The 23,907-nt window shown below is 40.8% G+C and overlaps 1 protein-coding gene across 15 annotated transcripts in view; it reads left to right on the plus strand.

Annotated features, from left to right (window-relative positions):
- The window catches only part of KIAA1217 (KIAA1217 ortholog), a 469,454-nt gene that overhangs the window by 421,781 nt on the left and 23,766 nt on the right, over nucleotides 1-23,907 (plus strand). For 14 of the 15 annotated variants that reach the window (XM_060782396.2, XM_060782391.2, XM_060782394.2 and 11 more), the window contains 4 exons: nucleotides 13,677-13,781; nucleotides 14,228-14,277; nucleotides 20,133-20,314; nucleotides 22,710-22,885. In XM_060782396.2, the coding sequence (XP_060638379.2) occupies nucleotides 13,677-13,781; nucleotides 14,228-14,277; nucleotides 20,133-20,314; nucleotides 22,710-22,885 (513 nt within the window). The remainder of the gene's footprint in view (nucleotides 1-13,676; nucleotides 13,782-14,227; nucleotides 14,278-20,132; nucleotides 20,315-22,709; nucleotides 22,886-23,907) is intronic. The other variant, XM_060782395.2, reaches the window with a different exon arrangement.

Below are 23,907 nucleotides of genomic sequence, written 5' to 3' on the forward strand. Positions count from 1 at the left end.
TAACAGCCTACTGGCTGTTAGGAATTGTGGGAATTGAAGTCCAAAACACCCAGACGGCCCAAGTTTGCCCATGCCTGGGTTATCAGAAGGGGATTTCCTCCCCTCAGCCATGATTCCAATTAAAAGCTCATCCACACTTCTATGAGCTCTAGTTGGAAAAAAACTCCTCTATTTTCAACATTCAATTTTTTCTTTCCATCTTAAGATGAATAGCATTATGGGAACAATTTTCATTAAGACAATGGCTAGAAAATTAAGAGTTAAACCATCTCTTTCTGATTGCTCGGATCCTAATAAAAAGTCTCTCTCACATATATTCACATTCGTTATTTAATTTTAAAAGTGATGAAGTTGCTAATGATAAATTTAGCACCATGTTCAACCCTGATTTATGCAGTATGCAATAGAAAGGAGGGGCGTTTAACAACTGTATGCAGTATCTTCTATAATAGATAATACCCCATTTATATTGCCCCAGACTGTAGTCCCTCTTAGTTAATAATTTTGAAATGTAGTTACAGTAGGGTCTCGCATATCCAACATAAACAGGTTGGATAAGTGAAAATGTTGGATAATAAGGAGGGATTAAGGAAAAGCCTATTAAACGTCAAATTACATTATGATTTTGCAAATTAAGCACCAAAACATCATGTTTTACAACAAATCGACAGAAAAAGCAGTTCAATACTTGGCAACGTTATGTAGTAATTACTATATTTACGAATTTAGCACCGTAACATTGCAATGTATTGAAACAACTGTGGATCCAGGTGGGCAGTAGACTGCATTGGATAATGAAGAATGTTGGATGAGCGAGACTCTACTGCATTTAGTTATATGGACAGAACTGAAGCAAGAGAGAAACCAATTTTATTTCTGGAATTAAATTTATGTATTTAATCTACAGTATCACCAAGCTTGTTTTTTAGCGCAATGAATGGGTGAATCACATCTTTCCTTTTATCATTCCAGTACATTACAAACATTCCTTTATCATGTGAATGAACTTACCTGTGTAGATCCATGAGACAACTTGATTGTGCATACCCCCTTGTCCTCTTCAGTTCAGTACATTACCATTTCTGTTTTCTGTATGAAATCAAGTTGGCTTTTTCTTCCTCATTTGTTGATCAGAAATTAATGGAATTTATCACTGGCTATCCTGTCTGCTGTAAAACAAGAAAAGAACATTTTGCTTTTGATCTATTTGTTAGGAATGGGAGTTGAAATCAACAAGTTTGTTCCAGTGAGAAAAATGGGCCCAATTAATGGTGTTAATTCAGTTTTATGCCCCCTGGTGGTGCAGCGGGTTAAATCGCTGAACTTGGTGGTTGGTTGTTCAAATCCGGGGAGCGGGGTGAGCTCCTGCTGTTAGGCCCAGCTTCTGCCAACCTAGCAGTTTGAAAACATGCAAATGTGAGTAGATCAATAGGTACCACTTCTGCGAGAAGGTAATGGCATTCCATGAAGTCATATTGGCCACATGATCTTGGAGGTGTCTAGGGACAATGCCGGCTCTTTGGCTTAGAAATGGAGATGAGCACCACCCCCTGGAGTCGGACATGACTAGACTTAATGTCAAGGGGAAATCTTTATCTTTAGTTTAGTTTAGTTTAACTTTAAAATTGCATTGTTATGTGCTCTAAAGGAATCTCTCTCCAGGATGACGCCACATTTCCAAACCTTGTGATCCTATCATTAATCCTGTCATTAATAATGTCCTTCTAACCCAGGCATGGGCAAACTTTGGCCCTCCAGGTGTTTTGAACTTCCAACTCCTACAAATTGTGGGAGTTGAAGTTCAAAACCCCTGGAGGGCCAAAGTTTGCCCATGCCTGTTCTAATCACAAGGTCCCTCCCTGGATCTGGTACTTGGACTTGAAGTGGTTGCTACTCTGAACCAGTGCTTGTCTGTCTTGTTCAATGGGTTTGGTGTGGTAAACCTTGTTCAATGGGTTTGGTGTGGTAAACCATTTCTTCCTTCCATTTCTTAGATGAAAACCTTCAGACATTGCTGTAGAAAATAAAACCAGTAAAGATTTGCTATATAACAAATAAGTTAAACATGATCTCAGTGAACTCTGTCCACACTATGCTTGCTTCTTGGCAGGGGGTTGGACTGGATGACCCACGGGGTCCTTTCCAACTCTTTGATTCTATGATTACCAAAACTGTATTCAGATTGGGTTGCTGTGAGTTTTCCGGCCTGAATGGCCATGTTCCAGAAGCATTCTCTCCTGATGCTTCACCCACATCTATGGCTAGCATCCTTGAAGGTTGTGAGGTCTGTAGGAAACTAGGTAAGTGAGGTTGATATATCTATGGAATGTCCAGAGTGGGAGAAAGAACTCTTGTCTGCTTGAGACAAGTATGAATGCTGCAATTGATCACCTTGATTAGCATCAAATTACTTCGCAGCTTCAAAGCCTGGCTGCTTCCTGCCTGGCAATATCCATGGTTGGGAGGTGTTAGCTGGCCCTGATTGCTTCATGCCAGGATTTCCCCTATTGTTTGAGTGTTGCTTTTTATTTACTGTCCTGATTTTAGAGTTTTTTTTAAATGCTGGTAGCCAGATTTTGTTCATTTTCATGGTTTCCTCCTTTCTGTTGAAATTGTCCACATGCTTGTGGATTTCGATGGCTTCTCTGTGTAGGCAGATATGGTAATTGTCAGAGTGGTCCAGCATTTCTGTGTTCTCAAATAATATGCTGTTCTCAAATAATAACCACTTTATCTGATTTGGTTTGACCTCTAGCATACTTTTCTATGTTTTTATATGAGGTCAGAGATAATTTGCTAGACTCACAAAGGTTAAGCAAGGCATTTATTCAACCCATAAAGAAAATGGTAATAGCATACACTCTTCTTAAGACTCTATAACAGCTTGAGTGATTAGTATGGGAAGGAAATAGCTATAGTGTACCTGATAGCAGAACCACTGAAGTGTACGGTAGAAGGCTTCAAGCATGTCAGCAGAAAAGCAATGATTTTCACTCCCCAAAACAATTTTAAAAATCTATCATGTTTCAGATACTTTGAAACATCTTTCTCTTCCTTCTCTTTCCTCTTCTACTATTACTACTTCTTCTTTGTTCAGATCTTTGTTTTGACATGTTCTTTTGGAAGGCAGTCATGTCCACATACTTTATCTCCAAACTGTGGTCTTTCTAGAGCTTAGCACTAATGAAATCTAAGGCAGGTTAGCTGCAACAGGCTATTTTAGGAGTATTTCATGTCTTTATAGTTGACCCTCCATAGCCACAGATTATCCATGAATTTAACCATCCACAGCTTGATCTTTAAATAAAAATTCCAAATAATATAAACTTTTATTTTTACCATAAGGAACACCATATTACAACATCTAGTATATCATGGGACTTGAGCATCCACAGATTTTGGAGGCCCTATAACCAAATGCCATTGGATATTATGGGCTCACCATATTTTTAAAACTGACATATAAACTTATACTGTCATTGATTTTTATTATGTTTGATAACTTGCTTACTGCTCCTAAGACTTTGGGAGAAGGTTGTTTTTAAGCAACCTTTAGTATTTTTGAATATATATTTTAAGGAAACTTTATAAATAGCATTACATGTGTTAGTCACTTTCTAAAATAATGAGTAATAACAATAAGTCATTCTGCTCACCTCATGCCCCAGTGATGAGTAGCAAGCAATAAACCACTTTTAAAACAAGAGGTTTCAAGTCTTACGTCTTCCCTAGATAAATATCCGAGGCAGATGTGAAAATGGGGAGATGACTGTACAGTCTGGGGAACAAAACAATTGCATAATATAACCTCTTTTACATTTTTCAGATTTAGGGGCAAGATCAGGCAACTTTATAGCAGGTAGTCACACAGGATTAGCTTTGTGGTAACACTTGATTCTGAGGCTAGAGAGAATTCTGAGACTAATAGAATTTAGGCTTGATTTAATTGCAGTTCCCACTTCAGAGTGCCAAGGAATAGACCAGTGGTTCTCAACCTTTGGGTCCCCAGGTGTTTTGGCCTACAACTCCCAGAAATCCCAACCAATTTACCAGCTGTTAGGACATCTGGGGACCCACAGGTTGAGAACCACTGGAATAGACAGTTGAGCTCAATACTCCTGTATTCAACATCTGAGTGATTGTCACTTTCCTTGTGCAATGGTAAAGTCCACTTTCTTAATGTCTTTCTTTAGAAATTATAGTGTGATTATTTTGTGGAGTAGAAGAAATTATTTTTTTACAACTGCAGATACATTGTGTGTATCATAGAGTTAGAAGAGACCACCTGGGCCATCCAGTCCCCCTGCCAAGAAGAAAGGAAATCACATTCAAAGCACCCTCGACATATGGCCATCCAGCCTCTGTTTAAAAGTCACCAAAGAAGGAACCTCCACCACACTCAGGGGCAGAGAGTTCCACTGCTGAACAACTCTGTACGTTAGGAAGTTCTTCCTATGTTCAGGTGGGATCTCCTTTCTTGTAGCTTGAAGCCATCGTTCCACATCCTAGTCTCCAAGCTTGCTTCCTCCTCCTTACGGCTTTCTCTCACATATTTATACATGGCCCTCATCATGACTCCTCTCAGCCTTCTCTTCTGCCGGCTAAACATGTCCTGCTCTTTATGCCACTCCTCATAGGGCTTGTTATCCAGACCCTTGATCATTTTAGTCACCCTCTTCTGGACACATTTCAGCTTGTCAACATCTCCCTTCAATCGCAGTGCCCAGAATTGGACACACTGTGATTCCAGGTGTGGTCTGACCAAGGCAGAATAGACTTCCCTGGATCTAGACACTAGACTCCTATTTATGCAGGCCAAATCCCATTGGCTTTTTAAACTGCTGCATGACATTGTTGGCTCATGTTTAAGTTGTTGACTCCAAGATCTTTTTCACACATACTGCTCTCGAGCCAGGCATTCCCCATTCTGTATCTTTCATTTCATTTTTTCTGCCTAAGTGGAGTATCTTGCATTTGTCTCTGTTGAACTTCATTTTGTTAGTTTTTGGCCCATCTCTTTAATCTGTTAAGATTGTTTTGAATTCTGATCCTGTCTTCTGGAGTATTGACTATCCCTCCCAGTTTGGTGCCATCTGCAAAGTTGATGATCATGCCTTCTAACCCTTCATCTAAGTCACTAATAAAGATGTTGAACAGAACCGGTTTCATCTAGAAATAACAATGATAAGTACTTCCCTTTCTGTTATGTTCTACACTAGCCCTGACTTATTCCTAAACAACTCCCATATCCTCAGATTCCAGAAGTTGAATCTGCTACTAGTTTTTAAGCAGCTGATGAGCCTTAAAGTAAACCTTGTTAATGCTCACTTTAGGGCTTTGAGTAATTTGACTAACAATTATTAATAGAACATTTTCGTAATGGTGCCTCTAAATATAGAAAGCTGTAGTTCCAATGCAACCTTGGGTGCATTGGTAAAACAATACAGCTGCCCTCCCAATAAACAGTGTTTTTGCAAGAACTTTATGTGGCTATTGGGATTCTTAATACAATTTCCTTGGAGTGTCAAAAACCATTTCCACAAATTAATCTGTTGTCTGACCCAGGAAACGTTTATGCAATTTCTGAAGCCTTAACTTTAATTTCATGAAATATGAGAAGTAATTTGGTTAGGAATGGTATAAAAATAGCAAGTGCAAAGTGGTCCCATGCTGGGATGCTAATTCTAGTTCTTCTACAGGCTATTAGTCCCTTCAAAGTTAAGAACTGAAATTGACAGAAAGATACCTCATGGGTTGTATTTGTTGATGGCGGGTAGCATTTCAACTAACAGCTGTGGGCATCAAGTATGGGAATGTTTCTCCCAGATAAACACACTTGTACACATACAAAAGTAGCTTGTTGTCTCCTTTTGTTTGCATGTGGGAAATTTGGCATGCAAGATCATTGACACAGTGAATTATCTAAAGTGATACCCATCATTTAGGACCTCTGCTTGTTCATTTTTTTTGAAAGAGTTTGCAGTGGAAGAGTTTCCTCCCATGTCTGCTGGTGGCTTCTGTGTGACATAGTGAATCTGCTATAGAAGTAGCAAATCTGCTCCATATCTAGAACAAATTGTCAGCCCCACGGACATGAAATTCACCAGCTTTCCTGTTTGTTGTTGTTTATTTGTTCAGTCGCTTCCGACTATTTGTGACCTCATGGACCATCCCACGCCAGAGCTCCCTGTTGGCCATTGCCACCCCCAGCTCCTTCAAGGTCAAGCCAGTCATTCAAGGATACCATCCATCCACCTTGCCCTTGGTTGGCCCCTCTTCCTTTTTCCTTCCTTTTTCCCCAGGATCATTGTCTTCTCCAAGCTTTCCTGTCTTCTCATTATGTGGCCAGAGTACTTCATCTTTGCCTCTAATATCCTCCCCTCCAGTGAGCAGCTGGGCTTTATTTCTTGGAGTATGGACTGGTTTGATCTTCTTGCGGTCCAAAGCACTCTCAGAATTTACCTTCAACACCACAGTTCAGAAGCATCTATCTTCCTTTGCTCAGCCTTCCTCATGATCCAGCTCTCACATCCATAGGTTACTACGGGGAATCCCATTGCTTTAACTATGTGGATCTTCATTGCCAGTATGATGTCTCTACTCTTCACTATTTTTTCGAGATTGGTCATTGCTTTCCTCCCAAGAAGTTAATGTTTTCTGACTTTCTGGTTGCAATCTACATCTGTAGTAATCTTTGAGCCTAGAAATACAAGGTCTGTCACTACCTCCACATTTTTCCCTCCTGATTCCTTTCCTGATTCCTTCTTAAAGGCAGTAAATGTTTCAGTGAAAGTTGAAATGATGTCTGACTTCCAGGACTTGTTGTTACCAGGATCAAATCTAGGTTTGATATTCTGATTTGTTATCTAATCTATAGTTAGATCAAACCAAAGCTCCTTAAGTTCAAGCATCATGAGAAACTAGCTAGTTATGTAGTAGAAGCACAAGCTTTTGAAAGAGGAGAGAATAAAGGAAGCAAATGGAGCTAAATTATTTCTTGGCTTATTTCTCCATTGCAAGTGTGAACAAATTCCTTGGATTTGGAAACTACTTGCTGGCCTCCAGAATCTGCTCTTGGCTATTCCAGTCCCAAAAGTGAATGAAACCAGAAGACAGTTTCTAACTATCTCATCAAACTTGCTGCGGTGGCTGGTGGCAATGCTTTTCTTTGCTGCAAGGCGTGGGAAATCTGGCGACCCATGCCTCACATCACCTGCCGGAAGGGTGATCACACGGGGGGAAGTGTGGAGTGTGTGGTGCACACGTCTTCCCCCCAAAATTGGGCAACACAGGAAGCCTCATGTTTTGCTTGTGTGGCGGTGAAATGCCAGTTCTGTCCCTCTCCCCCATGGACCCAGCACAATGTTGTGTGAACGGAGCCAGTCTCTCAGTGGGTGACCAGCATTAGATCAGTGTTTGCCACTCAGTCTAGCACCGTTTGATGATATATTATGGTATTATGATTTCTATTCTAACCTTTTAAGAAATATTCAAAAGTTTTGAAACTATATGTACAATTAAGCATATCAGATAGTTCTTTTAAGGAACTATCTTGGGAGGTAACGGAGGCCATAAAAGAGAATGGCTTCATGAGCTATAATTATACTTATTGGAAAGATAGGAATTTTCTAGTGGGCCAGGAGATATCCACCTGTATCCCAAGGGCCACCAGATTCCTACTTCTTCTCAACATTAAACTATGATTTAGAAAAAGAATAAGACCTATAATTCCTTAGAAACTAACAAATGCATTGTACCATGAACTTTTATGACTGTGGGCCACTTCAATAGATATTGGTAAGTTGGTATTTAATCTAAACTTAACTATATATATATAATTTTTAATACAATTTCACATACAGTAAGAGCATAATAAAATGTACATCTAAATTCTCCTGTCAGTCTCCAGGAGAATTTTTGAGGGGTTCTGGAACTGAACTGTAGTGATATCAAGGGACATTGAATTACACAGTATTTTAAAGATCAAACTAGAAAATACATGTAATGTGCTTTCTAGAGTGAAGCTGGCCCACGTAGTGAAAGGTCTACAGAGCAAGTCTCCGGAAATCTGAAATACTCCAAAAACTGATTTTTTGCTGCCAACCACCCACTTGCATCTTTGGTGAGGAAAGGGCTAGGCACATCCAGTGCTGGCTGAGCATCAGGGACATCTGCTTTTGACAGGGGCCTTGTGTAAGCAGATTCCTCCTGCTCTTCCCCTACTTTTTCCCCTCATCAAGACTTCTTGAGAAAAAAATCAGTGAACATTAGATGTGCGACTAGCTCCCTTTCCCCCATTATTCATGCACTGTATGTCCTATATGCAAACACAAGTATTCCAAAATCCAAACCAAAAAAGTCTGAATTTTGAAAAACACTTGGTTCCAAACATTTTCAATAAAGGAGACCCAACTTGCATGTGACCTTGAATTTAAGGTGGTTTGTTTTACAACTGATCATTAGAAGATAAACATGAGTTTAACTTGCTAATCTGTAGCAAAAACAGTGTTAATTATAGGAAACACACATTCTCCCTTATGTTTGACCTTGACAATATTTACAAAACTTCAAATTGTTTGACCCTCATGCTATTTAGTAAACTTCAGACTTCCTCAGATTTCTCAAGCCCTAAAACATGAAAAGCCTCAGTTGTTATTCTGTCCCAGGGACTTTCCACACAGCCCCATATCCCAGAATAATAAGGCAGGAAATCCCACATTATCTGAGTGTGGAGTCAGATAACCCAGTACAACGCAGATATTGTGGGATTTTCTGCCATGATATTCTGGGATATAGGGCTGTATGGAAGGGCCCCTCGATTTCCTGCTGACAGTAGAAAGGGGGGATATGAACACACAGGTTGAAATGAATGGTCTGAACAGTTTTGGATTTCAACTTTTATTGAACATATCAGCTGAATATGGTGACAATTGTACTTTTTATTGGACGATTATCTTCCTGATTAAGGCTGCCTTTCCAGTGTTACAGGCTGCCAAATGCTTCTAAACCAAAACTACCAGAGATTGTATTTGGGACCCTTTACAGGGTAAATCTAAATTAGAAGGAAGGGGGGGATCAATGGTGTATAATCCTGCTGACAAGCTGAATTAAAGGGTTTTTTTTAGAAGGGGCTCAGTTGGCAATTGGTCTAAGGGGTTTCTTTCTAGTCTGCCCCACTCGTGTTCCAAAACTCTGCAGCGTGACCTTTTATTTGCAAAATATGCCCTCTATCGTTAAGCTATTCTCTCTCTCTCTCAGCTTTCATTTTTATTATGGTATAAAAATAATTGGAAATCCTCTTTCATAATCCATATACAGGAGTACTAGTACTGTGAGTCGCGAGCTCTCTCCCGGGCACATCATCTGTCTATATTTAATAGAAAGGCTGCACATACACAGGCTAATGAAGCATGTGAACTTGAATGGAAGATTTTATGACTGACATTCTAGTTTATGCCTGCAGTCGGCATGACGTGTCCCCTCTTTAATATGAACATAAAAAGGAAAAAGAAAAGAAAAGGGAAGAAAGAAAGAAAGGCCTCTGGAAAAGGAAAAGAAGATACAAGTCAGCGCTCAGATCATTTCAAAGTGAGAGGTGGAGATCAATTTACCCGTGTGTAATGTCCTATTCTGAATGACCCATGGCTAGTTATAAGGCAGAGGGAAAGGCTTGTTTTATGTTCTGAGCATGACTCGAACTATCCAAAAGAATATTTGCCAGAATTCAGAGTGCTATGGCAGGACTCCAGAGAACAAAGCTGGGGCAGGATTCTATCTGTTCTGCTCCTTTGAAAAGCAATAGGGCAGGAGGCACCTTTTGAGAAACAATTAGCGAAAGGAAGAATCTCTTGGAATGGGGTTAGGAAAGGTGGAAGGATGTCCAAGATTTGTTCTATTTTGCTCAGACGTGCTATTCTGCTTGATAATTGCTGGTCTTAACACAGAGAAGCTTCTCCAAGGGAAGGTGTGGATTTGCTCCTTTGGCTCTTCTCGGCTGCCCCAGGGAATTAGACTAGGGGAGCACCATTTTCTTCTCTGCTTTGGAACTGAGTCTTAACAATTGGCCTCCTTCGAGAGTCTGGATGAAAGTGGGCCTCATTTGCCAGGTTGCACCACAATTATTCTGCTCCTAGTCCTTCCAGGATCTCATTTCTTGGCTAGATAAACTTCATACAAAGACAATTGCTCCCATCAGCTCCAGCCAGCATGACTGAAAGTCACATATCATGACTGCTGTAGTCCAAAGCATCCAGAGCAGTGGTTCTCAACCATTCTAATATCATGACGGTTTAATATCATGTTGTGGAGACCCCCAACCATAAAATTATTTTCGTTACTACTTCATAACTGTAATTTTGCTACTGTATTCATAATGTAAATATCTGATACGCAGGATGTATTTTCATTCACTGGACCAAATTTGCCACAAATACCCGACACCCCCACATTTTAATACAGGTGGGGACAGGGAATTGATTGTGTCATTTGAGAGTTGTAGTCACTGGGATTTATAGTTTACCTACCATCAAAGAGCATGATGGAATTGACCCAAACTTGACACACAGAACTCCCACAAACAACAGAAAATACTGGAAGGGTTTGGTGGGCATTGACCTTGAATTTTGGAGTTGCAGCTCACCAACATCCAGAGAGCACTGTGGACACAAACAATTATGAATCTGGACCAAAGTTGGCATGGATACTCAATATGCCCAAATGTGAACTCTGGTGGAGTTTGGGAATAATAGACCTTGACATTTGGGAGTTGTAGTTGCTGGGATTTATAGTTCATCTACAATCAAAGAGCATTCTGAACCCCACTGACAATAGAATTGGGCCAGACTTCCCACACAGATTCCCCATGTCCAACAGAAAATATTGTGTTTTTCTGATAGCCTTTGGTGACCCCTCTGACACTCCCTTGTGACCCCCCCCCCGGGATCCTCTCCCCCAGGTTGAGAAATGCTGATCTAGAGGACCTGGCATGCCCATTCCCAGTCCATCTCAGGAAGCAGAGCAGAGAAAGACTCCTACTGCCTTGACTCCCAATTTTAAGAGAAAACTGGGTAAATAAAAACAACCAATAATAACAGATGCTGGAGATTCATCCTTGCTGTAATAAACAGGTTAGAGAGATTACAAAGATTCAGCTGCTAGAAACATCTATCTTGACCTTAGGGGAAATCATGCATATGATCTCATCCATCTTTTTAATTATTTATATCCTCCCTCCTTTTCTTCAAGGAACTCAAAGTGGCATGCATTGCTATGCTATGCTCTTTTCCGTGTTATACACACAACAACTCTGCAGTATAGGTTAAATTATCAATGAATGGTTCATGGTAACAGTGAGATTTGCAGGTAATATGGGATTGAACCAGGAGGGCTTTGGTTCTAGTCCATCTCTACAGCAGCTCTCCAGCCTTGGATATAGCAAGCAAAAAGGATCTCAGTTGGCAAAACTGGAAAATACATTTTCCTGCCTGAGACCTTGAGAACACTTGAGATAATATGAATGGTTTTGGCCAGGATAAATTTAACTCAGTTGAAGGCAGCTTCATTTGCCCTGAAAATACTTGGCAGTTGAGTTCACTTTGCACGACGGCATATACTATGAGTTTTCTGCTGGTCCTGCCATCAAGCCTAAAGTAGCATCATTTCAGTGCTCTTTTTATAGGGGATGTTTTATTCCGCAATAAACATTTTTACTGAACAGTGAAAACCAATTTGTGCTTTGGACCACAGAATATGCTCACACTATAAATAGATCCACAAGGGCATATGTAGCTCATGGAAACCGAGGGATGGCGTTTGTGGTATGACTTGTTTGAACATCTCTGTCAACAAGGGCTAATGTTAAAACAATTGCTGACCTTTTTGGTGACAGAGTGTATAAGGTTTGAAGCCTTTCTACATCACCAACGTAAATAAACTAGAAGAATTACCCCAAAGGGCAAGAGTTCAGCAACTGATAGCAAAAGAAAGAAAGATAGAGGTGTAAAAAGAGCAAAGTGTCAATGAAGGTGAAAGCAAGATGAGACTTGGGTCATTTAGGTTTGGATGTATGACTTCAAGCTTAAAAAAAAAAGCCTGTTGATCAGACCAGAGAAAAAGCTGTCGTTAAATTAAAAAGAAAGTAAGGAAATCTATTGCCACACAGAGAGAGAGAGATTCCTAGTTTGCATTAGCAATCATTCCTGACCCAGATGCCCAGATTTTCAGCACTATGAACTCACTAATTTTTGGTATTCATTGGTCCAGCCCTACCCTTAAGCAAAAGGAAGTAGTCCACTTAAACAACAACTGGTGGGAGCCTCCCATGGGGAGGTAGCCAGCAAAGAGTTATTTTATTTATCGTGTCAGAAGCAAGTCGAGGGTACGGTTATAATTTTGTTGTTGTTTAGTCATTCAGTCGCTTCCGACTCTTCGTGACCTCATGGACCAGCCCATGCTAGAGCTCCCTGTCGGCCGTCACCACCCCCAGCTCCTTCAAGGTCAATCCAGTCACTTCAAGGATGCCATCCATGCATCTTGCCCTTGGTCGGCCCCTCTTCCTTTTTCCTCCCATTTTCCTTCCATTTTCCCCAGAATAATTGTCTTCTCTAAGCTTTCCTTTCTTCTCATGATTTGGCCAATGTTTAAGCTGTCAAAGTGATATCATCTGCATATCTAAGGTTGTTAATGTTTCTTTCAGCAATTTTAACTCCAGCCTTGCATTCGTCAAGTCCTGCTCATTGCATGATGTGTTCTGCGTGCAAGTTGAATAGGTTGGGTTGTGTACATTATAACTGTGAGGGTTGTATACTCTCACAGTTATAATGTACACAAACAAAGTTTAAAAGTTGTCAATATGCTAACTGTCCTTTGTCCAGAAGCTGACCACTTGGAGTGCCTCTGGTGTCATTGCAAGGAGGTCCTCCAGTGTGTCTGTGGCAGGTAGTTTGTGGTTTGTTCTTCTCCGCACTCACATGTTGTGGACTTTACTTTGTAGCCCAGTATTTCAGGTTAGCTCTGCAAGGAGTGCAAGTAGTGGATGCAAGAAGCAAAGAGGGAAACATGGTGGGGGTCCACAGTGAGGCAAGGAAAGGGAGGGTAGCATTGTGAAAGCAAGAAGTGAGTCAAAAGAGAGGAAGAGAGTGAGAGATACAATAGCAAGGTGCAAAGAACAAGGGGAGAAGACACAAGGTGAGACAAATTCAAAAGACACAGATAAATTAAGTAGTTTGAATTAAGCGGAGGAGTATCAGGTAAGCAGTACAGAAACTTGAGAAAAGTGGTAGAGATTATAATATGAGAAGAAAGAAGCTTTCAAATAGATTCTGTCTGAGCTGAAGAATGGAAGACGGCAGCAGGAAGGGAAACTAGAAACGAGATGATTACAGGAAAATAAAGTACAGATAGATATGCTTAAATCAGAATAGAAGTAGGAAGAGATCAGAAAGAAGTTTGTTGTAATGCATATTTGTTACAGTCACATTAACACTTTGGTTTGAGGTGTTCTTTAGAAAGGAATGATGTGGTTGTTTGGCCTTTTGCCAGAAGGTCTGTGCTCAGGAGCCACTGAACAAATTCCATGGTGTCTTTCTACTCCCATGATCCACATTCACCCAGAAAAAGAACCTGGTCTTGAAAGTAAAATACATTTGGCTTTAACAAACAATTCTCTTGTCTTACAGAGAGAGGATGCAAGCCATGGAAAAACAGATTGCCAGTTTAACTGGTCTTGTTCAGTCTGCGCTTTTTAAAGGGCCAAATACAAGTAATAGCAAAGATGCACCTAGGTAAAAATAAACAAATAAAAGAATTCTTTAAATCTGTAATTTCACTGTAATTATTTCATTGAGCAGAATCCTTAATTCATGAATACCAATGGAAAATATTGTCATTTATTTCACTTGAATCAGGATTTTTGTCCAGAACAGAATGGTTGATCATCAGATGCATTTTCTGGTTTTTTTAAGGTTTGAAAGTTAAGTTTGCAAGTAGAATTCTGAAGAAAAAAATGAAATTTAGTCATATTTTCTTTGGTGTGATTACTGTCAATCGTGTGGTCAAATGTCTCAAAATCCTAGAAGTTTGATCTGTCAACTAAATTCAAAATGAATCTGTAACCTAGACAAGGGATTGCAAAATAATTTAGATGGTGATTCTAAAGAACATTATTGATAATTGATTTACTGATGAATAGATATTCATAATGGTTTTTCAATTCTTTTCTTCCAATTAGTGAGAAGATAGTGAAAACTGTCTCCAGCAAAAGCAACCTAGAGAGGACAGGTAAGGCTTTGTCGTAATGATGATTTGGCTGTTTTGATAAGCATGAAAATTCACCTTCTACTTGAAGAGCAATCAGAGACTTAACACAAAGTTCATTGATTAGTCTAGCCCAGTGATTCTCAACCTGTGGGTCTCCAGGTGTTTTGGACTACAACTCCCAGAAATCCTAGCCAGTTAACCAGCTGTTAGGATTTCTGGGAGTTGAAGGCCAAAACATCAGAGAACCACTGGGCTAGCCCTTAAATCAAGAGTCCTCAAACTAAGGCTTCCAGGTCAGATGTGGCCCTCCAAGGTCAGCTACCCGGCCCCACCCAAAGCCTTAGACATACTGTCACCCTAAGACAACTTGAAGGCACACAACAACGACAGCAGTCCTAATTAACTTTACCATCTCATCAGCCAATTTCAGGCCCACACTTCCCATTGAAATGCTGGTAAGTTTACATTGTTTAAAACTGTTCTTCATTTTAAATATTGTAATGTTCTTTCGTAGGTTTTTTTTTTTTTTTTGCACAACAAATAAAATATGTGCAATGTGCAAAGGGATTCATTCGTGGTTTTTTTCCCCTTCAAATTATAGTCTAGCCCCCCCCCCCCCCAACAGTCTGAAGGACTGCAAACTGACCATCTGCTTAAAATGTTTGAGGACCCCTACTTACAGTGGTAATACTACTCATGGTGGCCAGTAATATAGTCTTGAATGAGCTGCAAATGCAGCATCATCTTTTCTGCATGAGACATTTAATGGGATATCTCATGAAAAAGCTGATGTGAACCTATCCAAAAGGGCGAAGAAGTGTAATGTGCAAGTGCACACAGCATGCCTAGGAGGTCTTCTTTGTAATGCCTTTTCAGAAGTATATGGAAAACTGGATTTTAAAAAAAGTGATTCTGAAAATATTTCTTTCTTTCTTTTCCCTATTTATACCCTGCCTTTCTCTACCTGGAAGGAGACTCAAGGCAGCTTACATATAGGCAATGATTCAATGCCTTAGAGCGACATACAATTCCAAAATATTAAAATTAAATTAAAATTAATACATACTAAACATTAAAAACATTACATTCCATATTAAAATCACGCCATCCATAATCATAGCCCAAGCCATTCCATAGTCATTGCACATATTCCAAATCTGTTGTTGTACTGAACTATTCTCTGAAAGCCTGATCCCACAGCCAAGGTTTTACTTTTCTGAAGGCTAGGAGGGAAGGGGCTGATCTAATGTTGCCGGGGAGGGAGTTCCATAGCCAAGAGGCCACCATTAAGGCTCTATCTCTCATCCTCACCAATCGCACTTGCGAGGAAGATGGGACTGAGAACAGGGCTTCCCCAGACGATCTTAATTTCTGAGATGGTTCATAGGGGGAGATGCATTTGGACAGATAATCTGCCAAGTTGTTTTTATAGTGTTCAAATTCCCTATCCTCAGTCAGGGAAGGAACTCTGAGCAACAACTGTAATGACTCGTGAGAATTGTCAGTTAAGAGACCTTGGACTGGAACTCTGGACTTTGATTTGGATTTGTGGCCTCAGACTTGGTTGCATTAATATTTTAAGGACCAAAAATTTTAATGTATTTTTATTGCTGTTGACTTGTTTATGCAAATTGTTATGTTCTAACTGTTTCTTTCTCGGCATCTAATGACTGTCAATTGTAAGCCGTCCTGAGTCCCCTTTCAGGGGTTGAGAATGATTGGATACAAATGCTCTAAATAATAATAATAATAACAACAACAACCCCCTCATCGGGTGCATTATTCGCCGATAACATCACACAATCCTAGACACGGGAAGTGTCCGACATGTGATCCAATACAACAGCCAGCAGAGCGATCTTGTTTGCTGTGGACTCACCTTGTTGTGTTTCAAATAGACAATTGCAGAAGTTAAAACTTGCCAACAAAGGGCATGTGCTCATTAGCTATGGACTTGGGATTTCCCTGTATTTCGTCAAGAAAGACATTTCTCTGCTTCTGTAGGACCACAAAAGGGTTTGCTTAAACGTTGGTGCTGTATGAAAACAGTGAATACTGCTTTGTGGCTTGTCATGATTGTTAGATACACCGGTTGTATGTGCCAAGGCAGTCTATTTCCCTGTGTATTTCCTCCAACATTGCCATTCAGTTCAGAGCCATTGCCTGGATGTTTTAGGAAGCAGGCAGGGAGGAATGGGTGTGGTAGGCAGAGAAGGAGTGGGAGCCTGCCATTTTCATTTCTCCCTTGGGAAGATGAGGCAGTCTCTTTTTATATCTTCGGAAAACAAATGCCAGCTGGAAGCATGGGCCATAGAGCAACACAGGCCAAGATGCTTTGCCCCTGCTCTTGTTTTCCCTCACTGAATGGGAAATGTCTTCAAAAATTGACCAGCTGAGCGACAGACTGGCAACACAGGGATTTGGTATCTTGTTGGTGCTGAGCCCATCTGTGATCTCACTGACAGTTAACATTTCAAGGCAAGTGCAATGGGAGGCAGCAAAAATAAACTTCTTTATCACCACATTTATTTACACTGTTTGTGTAGAGGATACATAGTGAAGCCTCGTGCCCAGATTGCAAGTTGAAGACATCAATCTATAGAATTAATGCAGTTCAACAACACTTGAATTGCTTGGGCTCAATGCTATGAAATCCTGGAAGTTGTAGTTTTGCAAGGTCTTTAGTGTTCTCTGCCAAAGAGTGTGGTCCCTTACCAAACTACAACTCCCAATATTCCATAGCATTGAGGCATGACTGTGAAAGTGGTGTCAAACTCCATTCATTCTACAGTATAGACTTGTACTTTTGATTGAACCAGACACAAATCTGGGTTTAAGTTTATTGCATTGTTGTAACCCACCAGCAACCCAAAATGTAGATCAGGGGAAAAAAAGTGTCATAGAATCATAGAATCATAGAATCAAAGAGTTGGAAGAGACCTCATGGGCCATCCAGTCCAATCCCCTGCCAAGAAGCAGGAATATTCAAATCACCCCTGACAGATGGCCATCCAGCCTCTGTTTAAAAGCTTCCAAAGAAGGAGCCTCCACCACACTCCGAGGCAGAGAGTTCCACTGCTGAACGGCTCTCACAGTCAGGAAGTTCTTCCTCATGTTCAGATGGAATCTCCTCTCTTGTAGTTTGAAGCCATTGTTCCGCGTCCTAGTCTCCAGGGAAACAGAAAACAAGCTTGCTCCCTCCTCCCTGTGGCTTCCTCTCACATATTTATACATGGCTATCATATCCCCTCTCAGCCTTCTCTTCTTCAGGCTAAACATGTCCAGCTCCTTAAGCCGCTCCTCATAGGGCTTGTTCTCCAGACCTTTTATCATTTCAGTTGCTCTCATTTCATGGTGTCATGAAATGAAACCATCTAGTAAAGTAATATATTGTGTTAGATTGTTGTTGGGTGCATTCAAGTAATTTCTGACATATGCTGACTCTAAATTGAACCCCATCATGTTTTTTTCTGGGCCTGAGGTTGTGTGACTTGTCCAAGATAATCCAAGATAATTGAACCCTAGTCTCCAGAGTTGAGGTCTAGTGCTCAAATCACAAAATTATGGTGATTATTGAGGATGGGATATGCCTTTGTTTTGGGCTTTGCTGTCTTCATTCTTGTGAACCCAGACTCTACCTTTAGTTAAATTGTAAAAGAAGTCAAACGTAATCATCTTCTTGAGTTGTTGTAGGTTTTTTTGGGCTATATGGCCACGTTCTAGAGGTATTCTCTCCTGATGTTTCGACTGCATCTATGGCAAGCATCCTCAGAGGTTGTGAGGCATTCAAGTAATTTCTGACATATGCTGGCTCTAAATTGAACCCATCACGTAAATGATAGCATGGACTCATTTAGTGGTGATATTGGATGTGTTGATGAGCTTGGAGCTTGTAATGTTATTTTTAAAAGTAATATGATAGGGATTACTTGCTATTTTGCACACTGTTAATGTTACTTGTTTAGAAAATGATGCACTCACAGTGCATTACAAATGTTTTATTTGGTAGTACAGCTTGAATGGAGCCCCCGGTAGCACAATGGGTTAAACCCCTGAGCTGCAGAACTTGCTGACCAAAAGATCAGTGGTTTGAACCTGGGAAGTGGGGTGGGCTCCTGCTGTTAGCCCCTGCTTCTGCCAACCTAGCAGTTCCAAAACATGCAAATGTGAGTAGATCAATAGGTACCACTCCAGCGGGAAAATAGCGACACTCCATGCAGTCATGTCAGCCACATGACCATGGAGGCATCTACGCACAATACTTAAAACTCGAGATGAGCACCCCCCTCCCGAGAGACCGACATGACTAGACTTAATGCCATGGGGAAAACTTTACCTTTACCTTTACATTTTGAATTTTTGGAACAGGCCTGAGCCCTGTTGGTTCCCCCTGAGTATACTCAACTGAGTCAACAAGTGATGTTTAAGAGGGGACATGATAGCTATGTTTGTTTTAATATTTGAAAGGGTGTCATACTAAGGAGGGGGCAAACTTGTTTTCTGAGGCTCTAGAGACCAGAGCACAGAGCAATTGATTCCATTTGCAGAAAGAGATTCTACCTAAACATTAGGAAGAATTTTCTGATAGTAAGAGCTGTTCAACAATGGAAATTGTTGCCTCAGAGGATAGTGGAGTCTTCTTCTCTGGAAGGTTATAAACATAGATTGGGTGGCCATCTTTCAGGAGTGCTTGGATTGTATATTCCTTCAAGATAGGGTTTTGGACTGGGTGGCCCTTGGAGTATCTTCCAACCCTAGCAAATACCATTGGTACAATGACTCTACTCCAGTAGAGATTAACAATATTGTGTTGTTGAAGTCTTTCATGGCCGGAATCCCAGGGTTGTTGTAGGTTTTTCGGGCTGTAAGACCATGTTCTGGAAGCATTCTCTCCTGGCATTTTGCCTACATCTATGACAGACATCCTCCGAGGTTGTCAGACCTCACAACCTCTGAGGATGTCTGCCATAGATGCAGGTGAAACATCAGGAGAGAATGCTTCTAGAACATGACTGTACAGCTCGAAAAACCTACAACCCGTTAAAAATATTACTTATATTTTAAAATTCAGAAGTACAACCCATCATCATTTTTTCCAAACTGAGTCCTCTTTCCAGTAAAGTTGTAGAAATAATGAATAGATTAAAAACAAAAAGGTTGTGCCATTATCAGTCCACATGTTATTGATTAAGCAAATGCTTTTTCAAATAGTGCTATATAATATAGTTACTTTAAACCTATTACTTTTAAGGTCACTGGAGCTTACCCTTGCACACCAGACTGAACTGATGAAGATCAGGTCCTGTCAATTACCTGAGTGTGAAGGAGCATCTTCGTCTTGTTTAACAATCCATTCTGAGCATGATAAGCTGCCATTATCTTTGGATCATGAGTCTTTTTTTCTGTAGCCACTATCACCATCCATTTTTAACCATCTCATTTATTTTCATGTGAGGAGCCACTTGAGAAACTGCAAGTTGCTTCTGGTGTGAGATAATTGGCCATCTGCAAGGACAATGCCCAGGGGAAACCCGGATGTTTTACCATCCTGTGGGAGGCTTCTGTCATGAGAAGCTGGAGCTGACAGGTGGGAGCTCACTCTGCTCCCTAGATTTGAACCACCTTTTGGTCAGCAGTCCTGCCAGCACAAGGGTTTAACCCATTGCACCACCAGGAGTTCCTAACTATCCCATCATGTTTAAATTGAAGGGGGGCGGCATTCTCAGATGCAATTGAACATTCTGTGATATTGTTTTCTCACCATCAAGTGAATTAAGTAATCAGTCGGTGTCCTAATGTTTTATGATGGCTACAGGAGAGAGAGGGTGGCTGATCCTTCACTCTTAATGAAACTGTTTGCTGCTGTTTATTTTCAGGATCTGCTCATGTATCTGGTGGGAAGAATTCATTAGGAGCCAGCGAGGCAGCTGTTGCTGCTGCTGCAAACATCAGTCACTCCATGCCAGTGGGCTGCACCACTATGCAAGTCAGTCTCTTTGACATGAAGCGCAATGTGTCGGATCTTCGCCTCCAACTGCACCAGATGAGACAATTGCAGGTATCATTGCACCTTCATTCTTGGAAGAGAGAGGCCTGCATGCAAACCTAGTTTCCCTCTTCCTTTTCAGACAGGGAAGAATCTTAGGGAGCTTGAAAGGCTAACAAATTTACACCCTGAGATTCCATTTGGGTATTATAGATAACAGCTTGTTAATGGGGATGTGGTTATATAATGCTGGAGCCCCCGGTGGCGCAGTGGGTTAAAGCCCTGTGCCTGCAGGACTGAAGACTGACAGGTCACAGGTTCGAATCCGGGGAGAGGCGGATGAGCTCCCTCTAACAGCTCCAGCTCCTCATGAAGGGACATGAGAGAAGCCTGCCACAAGGATGATAAAACATCAAATCATCCTGGCATCCCATGGGCAACGTCCTTGCAGACGGCCAATTCTCTCACAACAGGAGCTCCTGACATGACACACACACACATACACACACACACACATATAATGCTCTTCATTAGGACATGACTTTCGTCCCAGAAAGAGCAAATGTGTGCAATCAGAGACTGAATTCCTTGGACGCAGTGTCTCTGTCCAAAGCAACAAACAATAGCAAACAAAAATAGTTCACCCTGTTCTCTGGCATAGGAAAGAGGAAGGGAGCATTGTAAATATTTATGGAAAGGGGCTAAAGGTATCTTAGTGGGTGGTGTGTTCATTGGAGTGCAAAGTGTTGGCTAGCCTTTGTTCTGAGGTGATGGCACTTGTATTTTCATCTGTAAAAGCTTTCTTTAATGCAGTCTGGACACAGTGGAGCTTGCCAGATGTTGGAGTCCACCTCCCACATTCCTTAGTATTGGCTATGGTAATTGGGGCTGATGGGAATTGTAGTCCAACAAGACCTGGAGGATCACAGTTTATCCACTTCCTACTTTTGTATAATATTTTAAAAGACAAAGGCATAAATGGGGCACCTCTCTTTAACCAATTCATTATTGACTAGAAAGATTCATGATTCTCTGTTTGACAGATATACCAGGGTCTCCCTAAGTGTAGTGTCAGAAGGTTGATAAAACTGATTGACAGTGAATTCATGTTGAGTTGATGTATAAATGGCCAAAAGTTGTACACTGGGCAAAGCAATTAGGTACAATAGAGTCTTGCTTAGCCAACCTTCACTCATCCAATATTCTGTATTATCCAACGCTGTCTGCTTTCCGCCTGGATCCCCAGCTGTTTCAATAAATTGTGATGTTTTGGTGCTAAATTCGTAAATATAGTAATTACTACATAACGTTACTGTGTATTGAACTTCTTTTTCTGTTAATTTGTTGTAAAACATGATGTTTTGTTGTTTAATTTGTAAAATCATAATGTAATTTGACGTTTAATAGGCTTTTCCTTAATCCCTCCTTATTATCCAACATTTTCACTTATCCAACGTTCTGCCAGCTTGTTTATGTTGGATAAGCGAGACTCTACTGCAATCCAATTATCAAAACATCCCAAGCTGAAAGAATGTGAGCATTTCCTCTTTGAGAAGTTGCTTTTTATTTCATGATTGAAGTGACTGGACTGACCTTGAAGGAGCTGGGGGTGGTGACGGCCGACAGGGAGCTCTGGCATGGACTGGTCCATGAGGTCACGAAGAGTCGGAGACGACTGAACGAATGAACAACAACAACAAAACAGAAGAATGATTTCTTAAATGAATGTTTAGAATCAAATCACAAATCTAATATGCGTGCCGGATTTTTTTTCCATGTCAGGAGCAAATTGAGAAACTGCAAGTCACTTCTGGTGTGAGAGAATTGGCTATCTGCAAGGGGTTGCCTAGATGTTTTACCCAGGAGATACCCAGATGTTTTACCATCCTGTGGGAAGCTTCTCTCATGTCCCTGCATGGGAAGCTAGAGCTGGCAGATGGGAGCTCACCCTGCTCCCCGGATTCGAACCACCAGCCTTTCGGTCAGCAGTCCAGCTGGCACAAGGATTTAACCCATTGCACCACAGGAGGCTCCCAAATGCCAGATAATACTGCATCAAAGATATCATAAAATAACATCTTGAAAAGCTACTTTTTTCTGGACTTCCATTCCCAGTCAGCTTAGCCAGTGCCTATACTATATGGAGTTTTGAATGAGTTGTCATCCAAAAAAGTAGCTTTTCCAAGTTATTCATTACAAAGTGTGCACCATTTTTGTTACAATGATGTGCAAGGAAAAACATTATAATGGGACTTTAATGTATGGATTCAACATTAATAGCATTTATGCTCCTCGTGTGCTCCCGTCTTTCTTAAAATACCATTTATTTGTGCATAAATTTGGAGGCAGGGGGTTGTTCAGCTGTTTGTTGGTAGTTTATGCATACCGATGTCTGAGCAATATGATGTGTTCAGATACTAGGAAAGTGAGGCAGAGAAAATTGAAGCTGATTTCTTTTGTATAACAGCTGCAAAACCAGGAGACGCTCAGGGCCATGGTGAAAAAAGCCGAGCTGGAAATCAATGACAAAGTGATCGAAAGAGCAAAGAAACTTGAAGATCCTGTGCAACGGCAGCGACATCTGGTGGAGCAAGAAAGGCAGAAATATCTTCTAGAGGAGGAAAGAATTGTGAAGAGCTTGTGGTGAGTGAAACCAGTCCCTCTTCATATCTTGGATAGGATTTCCCTGGAGGAGATGCCATTGCCATTTTTAAAATGTTGCTCAACATGGTGTGCTGTAATTGCAAACAGCAGGCTTCTAATTCTGCCCAGCCCCACCCTTGCTGTTCCCAAAAACTGGTGTCACAGAAGGCTAAGAATAGTTGTGAGCCTTTAAAGGTTGTTGTTGTTGTGTACCTTCAAGCCATTTCTGACTTACCATGACCCTAAGGCAAAGTTATCATAGAGTTTCTTGAGAAAAATTATTTAGGTTGTTATAGGTTTTTCGGGCTCTGTGACCATGTTCTAGAGGCATTCTCTCCTGACGTTTTGCCTTCACTTGCTTCTAGAACATAGCCATACAGCCCGAAAAACCTACAACAACCCAATGATTCTGGCCATGAAAGCCTTTGACAATACAAAAATTCTTTAGTTGGGATTTGACTTTGCGTTCCTCTGAGATTGGGAGAGTGTAAACACTCAAACCACTCCACTACAGTGGCTCACCTTTAATGGTGACATTAAAAAATAATTCTGCTCCAAAAGCATTTTGCAAAAATGACCCAAAACAAACACCAGTCTATGTGTGGCTCTCTGAAGTTGCATGGGTTTTATTTCCCCTAAACTGCCATCAGAATTCAGTGCCTGAAGCTAATTTATGGTGCTTCATCACAGACTGTGCATCTGTCCACTGTTATTCTCTTTCGGAGCTTCTACAAATAGGAAATGTATATGTCCACTTTGAAAATAATCAGATTTTCTTGTTACATTTGAATTAGGAGCCCTGGTTAGTCTAACCTGGTGGTTCCCAACCTTTTTTTGATCAGGGACCACTTTGACCAGGGATCACTCTCCAACATTAGCACCAAAAGGGTTATAAATTAGTTTTTGGTCAACTTTAGATTCAGTGTGGTTATTTGGGGTGCTGATTCAGAAAATTACATTTGTTAGACCACATTGGCTCTAGTTTCTCATACGGAATATATGCCATCCAGTAGTTGCCATCT

This window comes from Anolis sagrei, chromosome 6 (genome assembly GCF_037176765.1).
Source record: "Anolis sagrei isolate rAnoSag1 chromosome 6, rAnoSag1.mat, whole genome shotgun sequence".
Lineage (NCBI taxonomy): Eukaryota > Metazoa > Chordata > Lepidosauria > Squamata > Dactyloidae > Anolis > Anolis sagrei.